At 37.1% G+C, this 23,780-nt stretch overlaps 1 protein-coding gene across 6 annotated transcripts in view; it reads left to right on the forward strand.

The window, feature by feature from the left end:
* PHOT2 (phototropin 2) overlaps positions 1-23,780 on the forward strand; it is a 249,196-nt gene that overhangs the window by 212,302 nt on the left and 13,114 nt on the right. The window contains exons 22-24 of one of the 6 annotated variants that reach the window (XM_090019847.1): positions 2,782-2,922; positions 3,802-3,923; positions 4,257-4,606. In XM_090019847.1, the coding sequence (XP_089875973.1) occupies positions 2,782-2,922; positions 3,802-3,921 (261 nt within the window). In that variant the 3' untranslated portion in view covers positions 3,922-3,923; positions 4,257-4,606. Of the gene's footprint in view, positions 1-2,781; positions 2,923-3,801; positions 4,099-4,256; positions 4,607-23,780 lie in introns of those variants that run through there. The other 5 variants (XM_090019846.1, XM_090019848.1, XM_090019849.1 and 2 more) reach the window with 5 other exon arrangements.

A 23,780-nucleotide genomic window follows, 5' to 3' on the forward strand; every position in this document is an offset into this window, starting at 1 on the left:
ATGTTTCTAACCAAGTCGAGTTTCTCACAGAATCATAGCTGTCGAGTCTTTCACAGAATCACAGATCAAGAAAGAAAGGAATCACAGATGTCGAGTTTTTCACAGAATCACAGAAAGAAAGAGAATCACAGATAGAAAGAAGATCGAGTTTTTCATAAAGGAAAGGGGAACCTGTACTTAACGTTTCCAGATTTACGCTGATAGATCCACCCAGATTCACGCTAATAGACTCACGCTGATAGATCCACACAGATTCACGCTGGCATCCCTTCACTCCCAGATTCACGCTGCTTTGAGATCCACGTTGTTGATAGATCAAAGCAGATTCACGCTGCTGATAGATCAAAGCAGATTCACGCTGGCAGCCCTTCACTCCCAGATTCACGCTGCTTTGAGATCCACGCAGATTCACGTTGGCAGTCCTTCACTCCCAGATTCACGCTCTGATACCATGAAAGAAAGAAACCCTATCATCGACAGAGAGAGGGGAGAGAGAGAGAGAGAGAGGAAAGGGGGTTCAGTCTATCGTGACTGCCCTCTCATTCTATTAATAATAAGTGTGTAAAACACTTGGGTACGAAAATACCTCTTAATAGAGTGTTAATTTACATTATACATGAACTGGGTCTGGACCCGATCCATTACATAAATAGATCGGGTCAGATATATACACGATGAGGATGATGACGACTTCTTTTCAGACATAAGTTGTTGGCTGTTTCAAAAGATAAAGAATGTCAAAAGTAAAGTTTGAGAAACATTACATCTTTGTGAAACACTTTTGTTGAGGCTCCTATTGAGGAACTATACCCCTTTCATCCTAGAGTACTTGTAGTCGTGCACTACACGCTAGTACTACGATGATCGCATGAGACGGTCGTGCGACCTCGAACAGTGCTAAATGCACAATGCTGTAAATATAGACTGAGTCGTCAGTTAATTTACACCTGACACACTCATTCGCCCTTGTGTTTCTGTCAAGGGAGGATGGATTGGTACAAAACTCCAATGGACAGGTTGTTAACAACCACCCCACGGGCAAAGATCCGACCTCTCTAGTCATTAGAGTTATGGGAAGGGATTACTAGACATTATCCTAGGTGGTAGATCCCATGAACTTCTACAGAAGTTGGATGCATCAGTTGCCAAGTACCTGCTTTTGGGGAATCCTCTCTCTGCTAAAGCCATCCCCTTAGGAGCGGACTCAACTAGTTATTCGGGTTATTGAAAATACATAGAATAACAGACGCCCGAACTAGTCTCAGTTGTTTCTACGATTTGTCTGATCATACCCGCAGGCCAAGAATTATCGAAACATAAAGTCTATTCACATTGGTTGATGGGTCATGAGACTTGTTTGTTGTGTGGTAGTTCACAGCTTACAATCAAATGAATCGTCATCCTGCATTTTGACAGTTGTACTGCTTATCTGTTTAACTGCATATCTGCTTTAAACTGCTTAGCATGCTGAATTAAATGCTCTTAATTCTGTTTCCTGTAGTCTCTCTTGTGCACCTATTAGTTTTTAGCGAAACTAACCCATTCTATGGGTACAGGTGATGATTAGGTACACCATGGGCGATGACAATATGACTTCAAGATTTCTTTTTTCCTATTCTTAGCTCGCATCTTGGACGTTTTTGGGTTTTGTAACGGATATTTCTTAAGATATTTGAATTTTGTACTATTTAGAAACTTTTTTTAATGAAAGTGGTTTTTCCAAGTGTTTTGCAAGTAGCATGGATTGTGAGTTTTGGTTCTTTTAGCTAACGTGCTCAAAGTTGTCAGCTTGCCTTTCTGAATTTAACAAAAGAATAGTCTGTCTTCCTTTGATTTCATAAACAAACTCTGAAGGAAAGAGATTTTTTTTCTAGTCTCTTGCTTGTTTTCTGAAAGGTTCGCAAGTTTGAAATTTTGCAGTTAATGGAAATTATCCACTGAAACTGCAGTGTTTCAGAATTCAAATTCCTCTTGGTCAGTGATGTTAAACAGGAAAATGATGAATTGCTTCCTTGTTTAAATGTTCATGAAACTGTGGTTGCCAGTTTCTCTACTTCTGGCCACAACCATGACCTGTGAGCTGTAGACTGCCAGTATTTAGTCTATTTTTCTCCATATCCAGTAATGCAACAAATTGTATTATCTATCGTGTATGTGTGTGTGTGGACACTTACTAATTTTTATTTGGTTTGACAAAACAGTTATTGAAAACCAGTAGGACCAGAGACGAACCTGCTCAGTAAACTCATTTACTTTTTCCTTTTATCCTAGAAATGTTAAACTTGTGTGTTCTATTAACAACTCAACTTAAAAAAGCACAATTAATTTCAAAACTGTTAGTAACTCTCAGTTCGTGCATCTGCATTTCATGTTTAGGAATGACAATTTAGGTTCATACTATAAGGCTAATCAAAGTGGTTGTATTAGCTTTGGGGCTCAACCGTGAGGTCTTGTGTTCTAGTTCACTATTTGTGTAGTGGGTTACAAGAAAATCCATAGATAACAAATTAAAAGATATCAATGCTTTGAATGAAAAGATTACGCTAGCCTCGTTCATGAACTTTACTGTAGCTATATGATTTCTATCTGATCATTGACTAGGATTTGTTATGGAGTTTTGACTTTTGTTCAAATTGTTATGTTCTTTTGATGTGAACTGCTAGTCGGTGGTTATTTGGAAACTCTTCTTTTTCTTTTTCTTTTTCTTTTTCTTCTATTGGCATTGCTTAAACTTTTGAAGATTTAGGTAAGATGTATTTAATAGGATTTATTTCTTCTCAGGTGAGCCTTGAAGCAAGGCAATTAATTCATCGCTTATTGCACAGAGATCCTATAAACCGTTTAGGATCAAATGGCGGTGCTAATGAAATCAAGCAACATCCTTTTTTCCGTGGAATAAACTGGCCCCTTATCCGATGCATGGTAAGATAACTGGCTCTTTGTACCTGAATAAACAAAAAGGAAAATCTGCAGGTTTGCATTACTCTGTAACTTCCAACTTGTGAGGTCGTAGGCCTATCCTTTGAGGCATATTTAAAGGTACTATGTGTGTGATCATGAATTTTGGTAACTCACCTTGTTAATTGCAACATTTGAAGCATAGTTTAAAGGGTCTAGATGAACAGTGCGAACCAATGCTGCTCATAAACTTTTTGTTCTTTCTAATTATCAAGCGGTCAGGTATTGTTTATCCAGATTTTAAACTTGTCAATGCTAGTTTTTAATAGTCTTCGATACACATAATGGAAGTGTTAATGAATGAAAAAAAGAATTGACGACTCCTGGAGATCTCTCCTTTTTTTCTCTCTATTTAATCTCACCTCTTACTTTTGTGTTTCTTTTTCTTTTTGTCATACCCTACTTCAACATGGTTCAGTGAAGTAGGGGACTGTGAGGGAGGTAATCCAAAAATCCTAGCACATGGTACCCTAGGTTCTAATACCATTAAATGGTCATAAGGATGACAGAGCAAATTTACCACATTTATTTGCTCTAGAGAACAGAAGTTCAATAGCCGTCTATCCCACAGCAAAATGACAGCTCCTCTGAGAGAGAGAGAGCATACTCAGCATTGGCCCTAGCTCTTTTCAACATTTTCCCTTTTCCTGTTTTCTTTGGAGCTGCAGCTTCACTTTTTCCTCATGTTTTTTTGTATTATCACCTGGGCTGCTTCAACATTATTATTTGTAGTGACCTAAAATATCATATTATTGATGGTTGTTTGCAAATGCAGTCACATTTGGACTGAAAATAACTGATGCTTGAAAAGATTTGTATTGCTTATTATCTTTTTTTATGCAGATCCCACCTCAGCTAGATGTGCCAATTAAAATGATTGGGAAGGATTCAGATTCGGATGCCTTGGATTTACAGTGGGAGGATAATGAGACAATGGTTTTCCAGACTTCTCAAATATTTTGAAGGTCTGATCACCCCTCTTTCATTTCAGCCATTGGGGATATGAAAAACTAAATTAGTAAAAATATCACACTGTAAATTGCATCTTCTTTCACTGTATTTTGATAGAGTTGGTTATACTGCTAAAGAATGATCCATCATTGTCGTTGATTAATAGATGTCAAAACTTCTTCCATTAAATCATAACCACAAAAGCTTTTTCTGTGTTTAAATCATAGGCTAAGCAGAAACCTCGGTAGCTCATTCATCCTGAAAGTAACAGTTTTATTCAGATTGCCAAGTTTTGCTGCGTATGCCAAGACCTTGTGCAAAACCAATTTGATTTTTGTTTAATGCAGCAGAACAGAGAATGTTCATGAAGTCAGCAGTTGCAGGTGTGCAAGTGAGCGGTGGCGACTTTCTGTAAATGATTGTGCTATTACTGATTAACAGCATGTTTCTGCAGAAAGAAGGGCATAAATAAGGACCCTTGGTAGTCCACCGAAGATGTACATTGGCAACTTTTGAGATTTGAGGTGTAGCATCCACGATTTTAGAGATGATAGTACTTGAAAATGTTGTGTTGAGTATGTAGCATTAGTTCATCTTCAGCATCCCAGTTAACGAAATAAATTGTGAAAGAGTCCTATGCATGATAAATCAGATCTTAGATTACATGAATAAAGAAAATGTCCAGGTGTTATTATTCTTTTCTTTTCTCCTTTTGTCCTCTTTTCCCTACTTATGCCCATTGTTGCATCCTAGGTGCTAGACAGCATCCAGGTTTTTGCTTCCAAATTTTTCCATGTAATTTATGTGATTGAAACTCTCTTGAATCTCCTGGAAGCCATTGTTTTTATCCTAAAAAAATAACTAGCATCACAGATCCGAAAACACACACACATTAACCAAGAATGGTTGAACCACATAGGCTTCTTCACTTCATTGTATATCTTTACCGAATTGTATTAGAATCAAAAGATGCCGACTTAATTGGTGCATAGGCTTGTCTGTGCACTGTGATTATCGTTCTGGAAGTTGAGCATGAAAGAACTGAGAGGGATGTTATCCAACGAACGGTTCTATAACTTGAATGCACGCAATTTTTACTTTGGATGTTGAATCTGCCTTGAGAGAGAGAGAGAGATCCAAATCCAATTAAGCTAATTACTGCAGGACGTTCCATGTATTTATCAATGACATGTTAAATGACAAAAGTACCCCTAGAACAGGGTGATATAATACATACATTCCCGTTTGTGTGCTGTAAAAGAGAGCTCTCTTGCCCGCGGAACATGAGTCCGGCCACCCCCCTACGGGAAGTATTACCATGGAAAAAGAGATTGGAAATTGTTAGAGATATAATCTTGGAAGGATGGATCACCACAACTCCTTCCCAAATGGACTCTCAAGGTAGTGTTCATATGAAAGGAAAGTCATCTAATGAATCTAATGAAGATCATGATAGAAGGGAAAAGTCGTTTGATTACCTAATCCTGAAGATCTTTATAGAAAGTAAAGATATCCGGCCAAGATTTGAATTCCCAATTCTAAAGCTATTTTAAATCTTTTCAAATGTGTTAAATTAGACTCTTATTGTAATTTATATAAAGACAAGAGAAGAGTTCCTATTGAATAGAGAGACTATGGTGGACGTAGGTATTTACCGAACCACATTAAATTGGCTGTGTATGTGAGTGTACTTAGTGCATTGAGTGTGTATGGTTCATATTCATGGTTTCATCATCAATGGCAAGTTCACCATCGTCTACCAGCAATACTCGACAGCCTGTCAAAAGCTTTAGGTATTCTCAATATAATTTTACATTAATCGAATTTTCAATTCGGGCTTCATCATTTTTTGACCACCAAATTAATGGTCGACAATTATTTGTTATGAGAATCACAATTTCTTCTTATCTTAAAATCATATGACCTTATTGGTCTTGTTGATGGAACAAAGCCATGTCTATTGAAATTCAAAATGGACTCAAATGAAATCAATCCAGATTTCATATTATGGTATGAGCAAGATCAACTTTTACTTAGTTGGATTCTTTCATCGTTATCAGAAGCGGTTCATATCCATGTTGTGGGACTCTCAACGTCCTATAAAGTTTGGACTTCGTTGAAGCTTGCTTATGCTGCCCAGTCTCAGGCCCAAATTATAAAGTTGAAAAATCATCTATTTGAATTAAAGAAAGGCTTTCAAAGTGTTGAGGAATATATACAAGATACAAAAAAAAAAATTGTATCAACTTGCTATTGCATCCAAGCCAATATCTGAAGATGACTTGATGGCGCATATTCTTTGTGGTCTGTCTTCTGAATTTAATTTGTTTTGTACGGCCAATGAAACTCGTACTGAACCTATCACACTTAATGAACTTCATGGACTTTTTGGTGATCCATGAAGCATAACTAAGTAAAAATGAGTTGGTTCTTGATTTGACCATGTCCATGGCTAATCTTATTACCAGTCAAATTCATAATCAAAATTCAAACTCAAATTCATGTAGTGGCTATAAAGGCAAGAATAATAATGGCAATCGAGGCGGTTATAGAGGAAGAAATAGAGGATATTCTCCAAACTATAATTAACCTTGAAGTGAACAAAACTATGGAGGTAATGGGGAATCAATCAAACATGGTTGTTTGTCAAGCATGTGATATACCAAGTCACACGACAATGAAGTGTTTTCAATATGCCTTATTATATCAATCAAGTTTTTCGCAAGCTTATCATGCTGCTCCTATGATGCATGGTGATGATTCTTGGTACCCTGACTCTGGCGTGACTCACCATGTCACCAATGATCTAAGCAACATGTCTCTACATTCTGAATATCAGGGCAATGACACCTTGAAAGTCGGCAATGACTCAAGTTTGCAAATTTATAATATTGGTATGATTCGTTTTCCTAAAGCTCACCTTCTTCTTAAAGATGTGTTGCATGTTCTTCATATCACAAAGAATTTGATGTCAGTCAATAAATTGACCAGAGATAATAACTTAGTTGTTGAGTTTCATCTGAATTATTGTTATATCAAGGACAAGGCTTTGAGGAGACTTCTAGCCAGCGAAAAGAGTGATGGAGGATTTTATCGTATTTTTCTTCATGCGAGACGAAATAAAGAAGCAATAGTGGGTGAACACACCATGTTTGATCATTAGCACCAACGCCTTGGTCATCCTTCATCTAAAATCGTTCAACATGTGCTTCATCATTTTTATTTACCTTTTCAAAAATGGTTTGAAAATAATGTCTAATTGGCAATAGTCATAACTTGTCTTTTGTTTCTTCCTCTCATCGAATTTCTAAACCTTTGGATTTAATATTTTCTGATGTTTGGAGACCAACCCCTATTTCTTCAGTTAATAATGAACGTTATTATGTCAGTTTCATTGATGCCTATTCTAGATATTGTTGGATTTATATGCTACAACAAAAATCACAAGTGTTTGGTGTTTTTAAGTAGTTCAAGGTGCATGTCGAGAATGTTTGTAATGGAAAGATTAAATTTCTTCATACTGATTGGGGCGGTGAGTATCGTAATATTTCTACATATGTACAAGCTTGTGGGATTGTGTAACGACCCAAACTCATACCCCTTGAAAACACATATTTTTTTTTAAATCAGTGCAGAAACCTTCCTAGAAACCTGGGGCCTTTACAGTTCCACTCCCAATTGGATAAAACAATCAACCACAACAGAGCTTACAATTATCATCTACACCAAACCAAACCTTTGTTGAACTAATGAGTGATATGTCTCGAGACAAGTGTATAAAGAAAATTCAGAGTGCAATAACAACTAAATGAAACAAAAAAAGAAATAAAAGTAGAGTCGCGTTGTCCATCTGTGATCTGTCTAGCAAGTGCTTAACACCCGTGACTCTCCCAGAAGCCAGTCGTTTCACTGATCACCTGCGGCTGCGAAAAATCATAGAAAGAGGGGGGTCAGAAATCTAAAGAATTCTGCGTACAGATCTCTCTAATGAAATAAATGAGCATAAAGAACACATACATGATTTCATGCAATAATTTAGAGGAATGATATTATGATAATTACATAATTTAATTGAGCATTCATGCAACATGAAACATTTATTAAGTATGAAAGAACATTAATTAACAACATAAAGTATCATTTTAGTAAGCAAGATATTTAACATGCATCAGAAGTTAAACATCATGCATCCACCAACATGTAACAATTAAAGGAAACAGGTAAAATATGCATGTTCTAATGCATAGCAGGATTATGCATGATTTATGTACAATGCTTGAACACCTTATTACCTTTCATTAAAGTTATCCTTTCCATATGCATATCCCTATTAAATGCATGTAATTTAAGTTTTCTTTTTTAATTACTGTTGTCTGTGGATACACCAAACGGGTAAAATCCCCAAGGTCAAGTTAGGTTCCCATGGTAGCTTAGCACAAAAGTTGCATTTTACTACTGGGTTCCAGACTTACCCCTCAACCGAATCACCTTCGGAACATTAGACCTCTACATCTAATGTCGGAGACACTAGGGACACTCAACACTCACAAGTGTCATTTTCTTGGTATACCAAAACAACAGCTGTGTCAAACACACCACCCCAGGTAAAATGACAAACTCTCCCTAAAATTGTGGCAAGGAGAAATAACCTTAATATCGGGTTGAGGGGTCAAAGTAAATCACATGGAGTTTTTGTATCATCGTGGTTCCCCAAAACTGAACCTCTAAGATGCCCATTCTTTTGATGGAAGATCTGAGAACGTATATTACATTGTTCTTATTCATTATCTTTTATTAAAAGTCAATTATTCAGTTTTGCAATTCAGCATGCAAAAGCAAAGGCAAAAGCTCGCATCTACCTCTGTGAGAACCATCACGGGACTCCCGCCCATGAAAACACATAGAACAATGCAATATAGTGCAATAAAAATAAATATGATTTTTGCGATCCATTTAAAATACATAAAGAAAGAGGAAACCAAAGCTCGAGACTCACCAGGCTCATGATGATTCATTTCGACCATCGATGCATTGTATGCAAAAATAATAACAATATGCAATTTATACAATAATACCAACATTATTCCAATTGCACATTCATTCATACCAATTTAACAATTTGCATGAGCTACCATAGTCTCATGCATGTGTTCACCATCCATGTGAAATTGCTTTCATGAAATCACTTAACACACATGCATTTATTCATGATTCATAAGTACATGAGAACATTTATGTAGGATTGTACATGATAAACACACATCGATTTTATGTATGCACATGCACTTGAAACCAATCCATAAATGCACGATAATTAAACATGTTTCATAAATATAGACATATGAAACTTTTCATTCATAACATGTATTAACATCCACACACATGAACATAACCCGAATCTAGAAATTGAATTTCAGGGCTGCACACATTCATATCATGTATGCACCTATACTAAAACAAACTTTGCAATAACATGTTAACAAGAATGCATTCATATCCAACATGCTAAATTCAAACTAAAGCATAAGAAGAACTCCATGCATCAGATTAAGCCCACCATACTTAGCAAAAATCTGGAGAATAATCACATGACTAGGCAAGCCTCCATTAAAGAAACATATAGTAAATATTCCCAGGATTATGCGTACATGTAGTTACAAATTAGGGACTCAAATATGCAGGTTTAAACATATGTTTATTTCTACATATGATTGTCAACCAATCAACCTATATATGCATGATAAAAAATCTAACGTGAACCTTAAACCTATTTGCACATACCTATTCAATAATGCCTAATCATCCAATGTTTTCAATAAGCATGCCATTACATATATGTTTTCTGAAAAATATATGCATATAACATTATTTCCATGCCTATATGCATGCATATACACAACCCATATCAAAATCCACCATTGGGAATCAATATTTAACATAGGGGTCCCTCATAGGACCACTCAAAAAATCTGTTATACATGGACAAAATTTTTACTTCATGAAAAGAGGTAAAAATACGCAAAAAATCAGCCATGGAGGACGATCCATGGATCATCCTCCATGCGTTCAAAGGAAAACATGCATATACATGTTTATCCCATAGATTCCATCCAAGATATTACATGAAATTGAATCGGCATTCGATTTCTCACTTACTTTCAAAAGAGGAGACCCGTACCTCAGAATCGATATAAGGGCGAGTGTGCTCTGTTACGCCAACTGTGAAAAAGGAAATCAATTAACCATTTGAAAGGAAACTGGAGGAGCGGGTGGACTCATCTACGAACCAGACCTAACTCGGCGTTAAATAAGATAGACAAAGGCAGGAGCGACTCTTGCCGACCTGCTGAAACTACAGGGGGAAGCAGAAAGCCCCAGCCCTTGCCGAACAGCAAGAAAGACAAATAGCAGTAGGGGCCAAGCCCCCTATCGACCTTCTGTTATCGCAAATAGGGGCAGTGAGCTGTCTGCGGAGCAACAAAGGGGGCAAAGACATGGCAAACGTCAAGCCCCTATTGGAAACAAACAAGGGAAGCAGAGAGGCAGAGTTCCCTACCGAAACAGCAAGACAGAGGCGATGCCCCCTGTCGGAATATAAAGCAGGGGGCGGAACCCCCTGCTGAAACGAAAGTTGCGACGAATTAGCGATATAAAACTATCCATCCCTAAAATTGAAATTAGTTACAAAATTAGCGACGAAAAAATTTTGTCGCAAACACCATCATAAATTTGCGATAGATTAGCGACAAAAAAATTTCGTCTCAAAGTCTGTTTGCAACAAAATTTTTTTGTCGCAAAGCCGTCGCTAAATTTCTCGTAAAACCCTAATGCGAGCCCATTTCTTTTCCCTTTCTGTTTCATCCCGTCGCCTGCCACCCGTCTCTCACTGCCCATCGCCCGTCACCCTCTTCTTCACCTCCTCCTTCTTCCCTTACTCCATCACTCTCGTCGCCGTGTGCCACCGTCGATGACCCCCGAGCACTCTCCCTCTCGTCGCATTTCCCGACCTGCTGTCGTCGGTGAGCACCGCCACCAGGGGACAGTGCCACCATCACTGCTTCCTGCTCCTTCATCCGCTTCTTCTGTTTACCAGGATCGACGTAGGCAACCCTCTTGGATGCCTCCTTGCCTCCCTTGTGTGCTCTCACCGGTGACCCTTGTCGGGTAACCCGCAATGCCAGCTGCCTCCGCAGGTAACCTCTTTCCCCTTTGCATGTCTTCTTCTTGTTGTCCTCTTTTTTCTTTCCTGTCGATCGGCAGTGGTTAAAACCCTGCTTGTCTATCTTTTTTGGTAGCCATGGCCATTCGGCAGGGGCTGAAGCCCCTGCCAGTATTCCATCAGTTCGGCAGCCATGGCAGTTCGACAACCTCTGCCAATACTCCCTGCACTCCCCCTCTCTCATGTTCAGCGTGCCTGTGCCATCGGCTTGCTTGCTCACTCATTTGGCGGTTGTGCTAGCTAGTGGGGGGACCTTCAGGCCTGTTGTGCATGCTTTGGGCATGAGTGGGGTTGGCTTTGGTACCCAGCACCGTCATGGCTATGCGTTGTGCTTTTGCCACGAGGTGCTTGACCCTCTTCCTGTCTCTAAACAGAGTCCCTATTCCCCTTTGATTTATGGGATTGGTTTCCCATTTGATTTGGAGAAATGAGTTCTCGTTTATATATTTGTGCTTTGCAGGTGCGTAGCTGAGCTAATTACGCAATGCTTAGTGCTAAGCATCACATGCAACTAAACATGCCATGCAAAAAGAAATAAGAAAAATGCAAAGGCAAAAGCATGCAAATTGGGGAAATACCCGTGGTGAGTAAGTGATGCAGACGCATCATAGGTTATTTACTTTCTTGGATGCAACACTTTTCTGTTCACACACTCACTTAATTATGGATATCTAGGACTGCTTTACTAGAGTGCGGAGATCATGCTGAGCATGATTTGAATGTATGAAAATAGAAGTGCTCTTATTTTGGAGTTTGGATTCCATGCTAGTCATGGTAGTAGTTAGCGGGATATTGGAGTGTGCTTGTTGCAAGTATATGTTTGACATTGTTGTGGTATAAACGATTGATTGTATTTCCATATTTGATGTGACTGTATCCATACTTGCATGAAGTTATTTTCAATTTGATTATGCCTTTCATGTGAAATTGTATCATGAAAACATGCTTCAAATGAATGTATCGTGTTGATGAATGTGATTTCATCATTCTAAATATCCTTGTGCTGAGTGTAAATATTAAGTTATCAATGCATGCATAATAGTTCTTATGATTAAATGACATCATATATATGTGTGTGTGTGTGTGTGATATATATCAAATCATTACATCCACCATCAATGCATGATAAATTAGATATTTTATTCATTATAGCATTATTATGATTCTCTTTTAACTGATGAAGATAATATCCATAACATCATAAGATAAAATGGCTGCAAACCGTGAATGGATGTATCGTATGATAGTTGATAATAAGGTGTCACTTGAATATATGTATAGTGTTGACAGTTTTATTGAATTTACAACGGCAAGTGTCAGTACAATGGATCCCATCGGTCGGATCAGGTGCCCTTGCACGATATGTAAGACCAATCGATTTGTAAAACCTCATCGCGTTAGACATCACCTATACAGGAAGAGTTTTGTGAGTGGTTATCAGAATTGAACACTTCATGGTAAATAATTTTAGAATAATTTTGACGTACGGGTGGATGTGGTGCACAATAATCCATATGTGAATTTAATATTTGATGTCGCAGGACTAGAACTGGGTTCTGCTATGGGTTCTAGTGATGTACTAACTGGGGTAGAGGAAGAAGCACCAAACGATGCAACTAGTAGATTTTATGACTTACTTAGAGATGCTGATGAGCCACTGTGGAATGGTTGCGAGAGTCACCCTATCTTGTCTGCAGTTCTTCAACTATTGAATTTGAAGTCAGAGTATAATTTGAGTCAATCATGTTTTGACCGTCTGTGCTCTATTGTAAAGACTATGTTGCCCAAAGATGAGAAATTGCCACAAAATTTCTATTGTGAGAAGGTTGTGGTCAACGCTCTAGGTATGGGATATTAAAATATAGATGCTTGTCTAAATCACTGCAAGTTGTATTTCAAAAATCAAGAAAATAGCAGATCATGTCCATCATGTGGGCATCCTCGGTTCAAGCCAAAGACAATGGGCAATGGTAGCACGAGGTCAAAAGAAGTGTCATACAAGTCACTCTTCTACTTCCCTCTCACCCCTAGATTGCAATGACTGTATATGTCTTCGGGGATAGCTAAACACATGAGATGACATGTAAATAAAGTTTGACATGATGAAGACAAGATCACGCATCCTGTTGACGCGAAAGCTTGGAAGCACTTTGATCGTACTCATCAGACCTTCACAATGGAAGTGAGAAATGTTAGGCTCGGTTTATGTACAGATGTATTCAATCCATTTGGGGGTAGATCAACCCCATACTTGTGTTGGCCAGTATTTTTCACCCCATACGACATTCCTCCAAGCTTGTGTATAAAGCGTCAAAATCTTTTTTTGTCTCTATTGATCTCTAGTCTGACCTCTTCGGGCCAAAATCTTGATGTATATTCAAGGTCATTGATTGATGAGTTAAAAATATTGTGGGATGACGATGTTCTCACATACGATGCTAAAAAAAAATAAAACTTCAATATGAAGGTTGTTGTTCTATGGACAATTAGTGACTTCCCTGTATATGATATGTTATCTGGTTGGAGCACACAAAGGAGGTTGGCATGTCCGTACTGCATGGAGGATACAAAATCTTTTAGATTGATGCATGGAAGGAAGCTGTGTTGGTTTGATTGTCACCATCGATTTCTACCCAATGACCATCCGTTATGACGACAAAAGAATGCGTTCCGATCAGACACAACTAAAATAGAATATTCACCTACACGGTTGTCTGACATAGAGATTTTAAGACGATTGCGATACTTTCCATATGGACTGACAGATGCCCGTAGTCCGACGCCCTTCTTTGGATTTGGGAAGGAGCACAATTTGACAAAGAAATCTATATTTTGGGAACTACCATATTGATCGACCTTATTGATCCAGCATAATTTGGATGTGATGCATGTGGAGAAAAATGAGTTTGATATTGTGTTCAATACGATAATAAATGTCAAAGAAAAAATGAAGAATAATCCAAAGGCTCGTATGGATTTAAAACTAATATGTAAAAGACTAGAATTGGAACTCCAAGAGTACAATGGCAAAGTACTGAAACCAAAGGTAAGATACATGCTTGGATCAGATCAAGTAAAGCAGGTATGTCAGTGGTTGAGACAGTTGAGATTTCTAGATGTGTTATCGTTGCAAAATTTTTTCCTTCCTCTATGAGAGAGAGAAACGATTCTGTGAGTCAAAGTCGATCAAAGTCTGGAATTTGTTTTTGAAAATTACTCACCTCCATTTTTGAAATCTGCGGGAAAATTCTGTAGAGTGGGACTCGCCTGTCGATACGAGGTTCAACCGTTCTTGGCGCCTTTACCATGGGTAATTGAACTAATAATCAACATGTTCTTAGCTAAGCTCAAATATCTAAATCATGCTCTATTTTCTAAATGCACAGAGAATCAGGCATGCGCTATGAGATTTTTGAAAAATGCACATTTTGAAAGATATGATGTTTGCTTCTATTGCTTGGAAAATACTTGGAAAAATGATGATTTTGGGAAAATCATGAATTGCATTGAGAAAGCATTTCTGAAGAAAAGAAAGGTCGATTTCTAAAGAAATCATGAGATTTTAAAAAATTAATTTCTGATAAAATCTCATTGATTTTGAGAAAATCAATTTCTTGGAGCTTTGAACCTTGAAATTGAGGATGTTAGAACATTGGAAAATCATGATTTGAACTGGAGAAATATTTGAAACATCATTGAAAACTCAGAGTTTTTAGAAAATCAATTTCTGAGAAAGACTTAGAAAATTTTGGGAAAATCGATTTTTCTGAAATGGAATTGGAAAGTAAGTCAGAAAAGGGGCGTGTGGCCCTGTAAAAGATTTTCATGATGCACTCTAACTTAAATGAATGAATGCTACTTTGAGAAAATATTTATGAAAAATTTAAATATGCAATGGTTTTTGAAGATAGCCTAAGAGTGTAGGCTGAATGTGGCTTATACGAAGATGACAAATCTGGGTCTCATTCGTATTCTGACTATGGCCATAAATATGAATTCCACCAAGTTTGTCAACTCTCTAAAAGCTCTTGCACGACATTCATGTCAACCATAGTCGATTTCAAAAATACATGAATTATCATACTTCAGATATCAGAATTTACGAAAGCAAACTATATGTAATGCACCCTATTCTATGCAGGAAATGTAAAATCTTATTCCAATATTACATATGATATTACGTCAAATAATAAAAAGAAAAGAAATAAATAGATAAAGTCTTCCACTTGAATACCCCTGCAAAACTAGAAAATGGATTAGCACATATATCTAGGTTTTTCTGGATTTATCTGATAATATCGAGAAATTATTGAATTTTATCCAGATATAAACTGAATTCATACCTCCCTGATATAAATATGAGAAATAAATGATGACAATGTATGAAAATACAAAAATAAAGTTTGAAATTTTGAAATTAAGATGACAATGACCAACATGCCCCTGCTAACAAGACTATGACATTGAAATCAGGGTTTTTAGAATTTTTTTTATAAAAATGAGAGTTTTGAAATTCAAATGAATGTAAATGAGGATAAAATCAAACCTAAAATGCTATGATGTGATTATATATATGCTAAAACCCTAAAAATGCAAAAATATCACCGAAATATCGAATTTTGCTTGTATTTCGCCCGAATTAAACCTTTTATTGTGACAGTTTGGCTAACAAACATGGTAATTGAGCTTAAAATCACACCAAATTTGACATTGACAACTATATTAATCTAAAAAATGGAATAGAATACGAAAATCAATTTTTATGGCATTATTTTAATATGAAAATTAATGAAAAACCCTAAAAATGTATGATTTTGCCTACAAGCCTATATCTATCATAATGACAACATGATTTCGAGTACTAAATTACCATAGAAATTTACCAAATTTTACAGGGTGACAATAGATAGTTAGATGAAGATTTTTGCTATTTACAGTTTTGGAATTCGACCTATGGTTGGAGAATTACAACTCTGGCAATACCTATCAAATTTTGGTGAATAAAAAACCAATGGAAATAGCAGGCTTTTGTCTAAAATTATGAGAAATATAGTAAATGGTAACCAAAAACTCTAAAATTTTAGGAGGATATTGCAAACAAACATAGGATCACATCCTTTTTTTACAGATTAGTCATTGAATCTACGGTTATAAAAGACACACTGCAATAACAGAGACCTGCATCTAATGAAATTGTAAAAATAGGAAAACAATAGATCTATTTTAAAAATCTAAAAAAATTAAAAATATGAATTCGAAAATCCTGAAATTCTGAAAAATGATAGAGGAAATCATGAGGATCAATTCCTATTTTAACATACCAAACATCCAACCTACAGGTTGTGAGCCACGATCGACCTAAGTCGATCAAAGGCTCTGGCGAGCCTGTAACAGGTGCTGCAGAAGGATCCGAAAAGTTTGATTTATGGAAAATAGCAAATGATAATGAAAAATTCCCGTAAAATCATGTTAAATACTAAATCCACCTAAGACCACCCTTTATTTTTTGGATAATTAATTGTATCTTCCATGAGGGAGATCTCGATTTAGTGAATCAGAGTTCAAGATAAACAATATATTCACAGTGCCAAAAATAAGATATGATGATCTAATTTTTACAGATGGTTGTGTACTAAAAAAAAGCCAAAATTTTTACAGGAAATTTGTAACAGAAAACACATCCATGGTAAAAATCTCAAGATTTTAGGTGAAGAATTTCTGCATAAAATAATGGATGTACAGTGCACATAAAAAATACTAAACCTATTTTAATGAAACTAAAGCAATACCTAAGCAAAACAATGAATCTAACCAAACATGATGCTTAGTATATGCAGCCAATCACGAAAAACAATAAAAATGAAGAGGATCAAGGGGGGTATGCACCATATTTTGATGTGGCTGTGGGAAGGGATGATCTGATCCACGCATCGGATGGATCTTCTTCCCCCACATAGCCTCTCTTCTCATTATAGCTCATGAAATAGAGCTTGTTAGTTATGTGAATCCATCTTTAAGCTGGATTCATATACCAGATTTATAATAATGATAATGACAGCATGTAAACACCAAAAGGGAAGAGCCTTTTTACCTTGGGAGGGGATCTGTTAGGATCAGCTGAAGGAGGAGATAGAAGTAGCACCGGCTAAAGGGAGCTTGGGAGTTTGGAGGGGGCAGCTGCACTGTTGGAGGAGGAGGTGGTCACCGGTTGGAGGGAGCTTGGAAGGGCGGCAACAAGGGGTTATTGTGTTGTGGCTGGAGGTGGAAGATGGTGGCTGTCAAGGGGGAGAGAAAGAGGGGGCTTAGGCGGGAATGAGAGAGAGAATTAGCAAAGAGAGAGAGTAGGAGAGAATTCCCTGTCGTGTCATCTTGTTGGTAGCCATTTAGAAAGGGGAAGTTAGGTTTTAAAAAGAGAGGTTGGCGACAAGGAGGAAGGGGAAAAGGAGGGAAAGAAAGAAGGAAAGAAAAGAATGAAGGGAAAGAAAAAAGGAAAGAAGAAAGGAAAGAAAGAAAGAGAGGGAAAAGAGAAGAAAGGAAAGAAAGAGGAGAGGGGGAAGAAGGGAAAGGAAGGGAGAGTAGAGAATTGAAAAGAGGTGAGAGGGGATGTCGACCTCCCTAGTGGGGTCCACTTCCACCCTCTTGGCTGGCCTAAAGCAAAATAAAATAAAATAAAAACTTGGAAAAAGAAAGCAAGAAGAAGAATTTTTTTGGAATTTTTTTAAGGGTTTAGGAAAGAAGAAAGAAACAGAGAGAGGGGGTCGACCGCCTTGTGGGGTGCACTCCCTCTTGCTAGGTGGAATAAAAGAAATAAAAAAGGTAATAAATAAAAAATAAAGAAAAAGAAAAGACTTTTTATATATATATATATTTTTAAAAACTCAAAGTGTGGCGCCACCTTGGAAGTGGACCCACACATGATTTCGAAATTCATTTTGAAAACCCAAAGGAGTAGAATGGTTTCTCAGAAAGATTTTTGGATTAAATGAAAGACTTTGGCAATTTTGAAATAAAAATCAAAGTTTAAAATTTCATACCCCTTTGCAGAGCAAATCCAGTTTAAAAATGTGAAAATCAAGTTTGAAAGAAATCCATATTGTTTTCTCAAGAAAATATTTCGAAATTTAGAGTCATGGGGGTACAAATGTTAATTTTGAAAACCCATGGTTTGAAATTGATTTCGAAAAGCTTTAAAATTCGAATTTGGATTGGAATTTTCAAAATTTGAGTTCTGGATCTCGAAAATGAGATGAAATGCAATGAAATGATATGAAATAATGGAAAATGATAAGAAATGATATGGGGTGTCATGTGAAATGCAAACCCTGGATAAAGAATTTTAAGTATTGGACCCCGATTGACAGTTGTACCAGTTTAAAAAGTGATAAATTTGATAAAAATGAACAAAATGATTCAAGAAATGAATTTTGTCCCTACAGGGCCAGGAATGACGCTGAAAACTGGAGTTTTAACTGGTTTGAACTAAAATGGATTGGGTTTTAGGGTTTCAGAAATCAAATGAACTGTCAAGACACTAGCTTAACTAAACTCTTAGACTAAATGATCGAAAAATGATATCATTTCTTAGAGAAATGATCACTGGAGTGAAGTGAGTTACGAACAAAAACTGGGCTTGAGCTGGAACAAAGAACAGTAATACTGAGATGAACTAAAACTGAAGCTAAAACACTAGCTCAACTGACTGGACTTAGCTCAATTTCAGCTAAAATGAGTTGAAATGAGCTAAAATGAACTCCTAGATAATGGAAAATGAATTAAACTGAAACTGGAGCACTTGAACTCCTGGTGAGCTCAAACTAGACTCAAAGGGATAAGATTCACTAGGAATGACCAACTCAGAGACAATTGGCTTGGATTCGAGTTAGAAATGAGCTCATTTATGAGGAAATAAACTCATTTTCGCAGGAATGATAAGAAATGAACATGTTATGCTCATTGTGAGCTTAGGTGAGCTAGAGATGACTGACATTCTAACTGTTTTGAGCTTAAGAATGAGCTTGGTTGACTCTGACTGACAGCGATCTAGGATAACCTAGGGGTAAAATGGTAATTTTCTTGGTGAAAGGGGGGGGGGGTAAAATAACACTTAAACTAAGACAAACTTGGGGTTCGACTCCTATACTGACCTACCAGGGTTGGCCTCTGTAAGAGAGGGGTGGGGGGGGAGTGTCTGAGAATGGACGAGAAAAATTTGGGGTGTTTACAGATGCTCCTCTTTGCTACTAAACCGGTTTAGGGCTGAGCTTAGTGGCACTGAAAAACATATCAAATTTGGGCTATGTATAAAAAAAATGCCCTAGCTAGAAGGATCTGACTGGTTATAAAGAAATTAGCCTTGATGAGTATGAAATAGAGAATGACGAAGAAAGATTCAATTCATATAAGTGAAGTTCAGGTTTTTTCCCTTAACTTAGATGAGACAAAAAATACCTCATGTAGAACCAAGGCTCAGGTTTGACCCTTAACCTGATTGGGAAATGAAATACCTCATCAGAATGAGGCTCAGGTTTAACCCTTAACCTGATCGGAAAATGAAATACCTCATCAGAATGAGGCTCGGGTTTAACCCTTAACTTGATCGGGAAATGAAATACCTCATCAGAATGAGGCTTAGGTTTAACCCTTAACCTGATCGGAAAATGAAATACCTCATCAGAATGAGGCTTAGGTTTAACCCTTAACCTGATCGGGAAGAAAATGATGGAATTCTCGAAAGAAGAAACCATGATGGAACCTTCGAATTTCGCACAATGAATCCGATAGGGATTTTGCAAAAGGATGAAAATGGGGGTCCCTAAAGCTTGAAAAGGGATTGATCTTGGGTGTCTCATCGTTGAGACTAAATAACTTTTGAAATTGATGGCCTTTTGTGAGAAAATTATTGGTGGCTCGATCTCAAATCGAAATTGAACTGTCTATGGTGGAACAATGGGGAACATAGGGAAGTGTGCGAATCTGAGAGCCCGGGCGCTCAGATTACAAAAGGAAGGGAAGGAATCTTGAAAACTTCCGTTATCAAGTCCTAACAAGGAATGACAATGATGCCAGGATGTGTCAAAGCGGACATCAAACTCTCACTTCACTTCAGGATAACTAGAAAATGTTGTCAAAATGTTGAAAATTGGTTGTTGATCTAAGATAATTGAAAATGATGCACATTGGTGCAAAAATATTTCTTCTTTTCTACCTGAAGTATTATCTCCAATTGGGCTTAACTTCGTAGAATCAAGATTCAGATTCAAATTGCTTACGATTAGCTTTATTTCAAGAAAGCTATCAATTTCCTCGATATGAACAAAAAGAAAAATATTTAATATTATGAAAGCAATTGGTGAAAGGGTATTGATAAAAGAATTTCACAAAATTAAAGAAGATTCTTGGCAGATTTGGCAGTTTGATATCCTGGGATTTTTCTCATGATGATCTTTTTGCACTCTTTTGAGACTTAGAAATTGAGCTCTCTTGGTTTTTGGGGGAGAAGTTTATTACATCATCCTTCATTTTGGAGATGTCCTGACTTTTTTTTTTTTGGGAAGGGTACGTCATAAAACCTTCAACTAAGAGATGTTCCGAGCTTTTTTTGTTTCAGGAATTATACTGACGGTATTGTCTCATTGGTTAAAAGTCTCTTGATGATAGAATAAATCAAATATCTTTTACGGTTTGTTGGGAGGTTTATCGCATCCGTCTTCAACTTGACGATGATTTGAACTTTCCCTGGAAGGATTCATCACATACTCCTTCAACTTGGAGATGTTTTGAATCTTCTTTGCCCTCGGGGATCTGACTCGTCAACCGTCTTCAACTTGACGATATTTGAGAGATCCCTTTTGTAAATATTTAATTACAACTTAAATGATTGAGGAGATACAGATTGGATGAATTCTTTTTATCACGTAGGATATTTCTACTGCCTCATTTTCACAAGAATGGTCTTTAAAATGTTTTATAGCTGTGATCAATATCAATCACTTATGGCTTTGCAACAACATTATTTTTTTCCTTGTTGGCCATATCGAGGATTTATTCTTCATCCTTTTGGTTTGGCCAATAGAAAGAATTTTGATTTTTGAATCTTTCCTCGCAAAAGCTTTTCCCTTTTGGAAGGAATGCTAAAGGTATTCTGATGTAAAGGTTTTGATATAAAGGTTTTGAAATCAACAAGTATTTGATGACAAATTGACAAAATGTTCTTGAAATCCTTGGTGAAAAAAATTGCTTGAGGTCCAATTGACACATCCGTGGCAAAATTGGGCCCTGAAAAGACTCAATATTTGATAAAAGATCAACTCAAAAGTTGAGTTTTGAAAAGAAAGTCTGAGTTAGAACTTGGATCCCCGAAGGAGAACTAAAAAGTTTGAGCGGAACTCGAATTGGTTTAACTAAGAACATCCTTGGTTCACTTAAGAAACTTAAGAACAATCATAGGTTTGTTTAAGAACAACATAGGTCTGCTTGGAACAACATCAATTTGATTGGGGCAACATTAGTTCGCTTAAGAACAACATTGGTTCAATTAAGAACAACATGAGTTCACTAGAAACAACATTGGTTTGACTAAGAATGACATAGGTTCAATTAAGAACAACATAGGTTTGCTCAAGAACAACATAGATTTGACTAGGGCAACATCGATTCAGCTAAGAACATCACCGGTTCATTGAAGAATAACATTGGTTCAACTAAGAACAACATAGGTTCAATTAAGAACAACATAGGTTCACATAAGAACAATCATAGGTTCGCTTGGAACAACATCAGTTCGGCTAAGAACAACATAGGTTCACTTAAGAACAATATAGGTTGGCTTGGAACAACATAGGTTTGGCTAAGAACACCATAGGTTCACTTAAGAACAACATAGGTTTGCTTGGAATAACATAGGTTTGGCTAAAAACAACATCGGTTCAATTAAGAACAACATTGGTTCCGTTAAGAACAACATTGCTTCGGCTAGGAACAACATAGGTTCACTTAAGAACAACATAGGTTCGCTTGGAACAACATAGGTTCGACTAAGTACAACATTGGTTCAATTAAGAACAACATTGGTTGGGTTAAGAACAACATTGGTTCGGCTAGAAACAACATAGGTTCACTTAAGAACAACAACAATTTTAAGAGAGAAAAAAAGGGATCAGTACGAGGACTGGGTTTTTAAAAAGCGTCGGCACAAACACTGGATTTTGAAAATGTACCAGTACGAGCCCTAAAGATATTTAAAGATTGTGATGGAAATTTTCAACTTCGCCTTCGTGATTGATTATTATAAATGGCTGTCAGGGTCTCAGGATTTATCCCTTATCCTGAATGAGTAATAAATTTGATGCAAACAAATGCAAATGAATGCAAACAAATGCACATGAATGCAAATAGATGCAAATGATTAATGAAAGATTTTGTTTGATCCTACCTACATACATGATGTTTTGAAGTAGAAACAAATTTTCAAAAAAAAAAAAAGAAATGCCCCAGTATAACTGGGGAGTCAGATGTTGGATGAAAGGATAAGTTATTGATATTTGAAGAACGCTCTCTGAAGGTAACAAGGGAAAGACTAACAATGAGCTTCTTGATTGATTTTGGAGGCACTCTAAAAGAGGTTACTCCTCGTAAAAAGACATGTTGCAAAGAAGGAGAAAGAGCAACAATATATAAAGAATATGGTGCCAAGTTATGAGAAAAAGAGATAATTTTATTGATGCATTGGAAAAGAGGAATAACAAATTGGTAAGAGAACTGGGACTACATTGCCCATTTAAAATGATAAAAGCAAAATGAAAGAAGTGATATAGCCTTGGCATCGTCAGTTTCTTGAAGAAGCTCGATCAGGACGGCTGACTGGTGTCTTCTTTATCTTCAACAAGGAGATTCTTGTCAATGCAATCTTGAACAATGTTCTTAAGGAAAAAGCAGTTCTCTGTGTCATGCCCTACAGCTCAGTGAAACTTGCAAAATTGTTCTTTGAATCTACCCATAATTGCTGAGGGATCAGTGGCTTTAGGCAAACAGATCATATCTCTTGGGAGCATATACTCTAGAACACTCTCGAGTGTCTGGTCTAGAGGGTTGAACTTGCGATCAGTACTCTAGTCCTTACGCTTTGGTTTTTCCTGATCTTTCTCTTTGTGCTGGGGACTAGATTGGAGAGGCTTTTCCTTTTGGCCTTTGAATCCCTCTGAATTGTTATCGCGATTATTCTTGTTACCTTTGTTATTGTTGGCAGAAAGAGTGAAGTGAGCCTTCTTCTTGGCATCTTGGTTGCTTATTTCAATGGTAATGTCCTCATAGACCCCGTTTTCCATCCCCATCTCGAGTCATTCGGCTCGCTCTATTAATTCGACAAAGGATCTCACCGGAGAAATGGAGATCAAACCTCTTAGAGGTTAGGAGAAATTGTTCAGGATAACTGATAATGCATGCCCTTCTGATATTGGATCCTTCATTCGGTTGCAAGTGGATCTCCACCTGTGGATGAAGTCTCTGGCCTTTTCGTCCTCTTTCTATTTCAGATTGTATAGATAATTGAGCGTTGGCAGTGCTTCAAAATTGAAGAGGAATCGTTCGATGAACAAGTTGACCATCTTATTGAATTCTTGCAGCTTGATGGGATTTGTATGCTGTGAATACCATT

This window comes from Nuphar pumila, chromosome 10 (genome assembly GCF_984573655.1).
Source record: "Nuphar pumila chromosome 10, dmNupPumi1.hap1.1, whole genome shotgun sequence".
Lineage (NCBI taxonomy): Eukaryota > Viridiplantae > Streptophyta > Magnoliopsida > Nymphaeales > Nymphaeaceae > Nuphar > Nuphar pumila.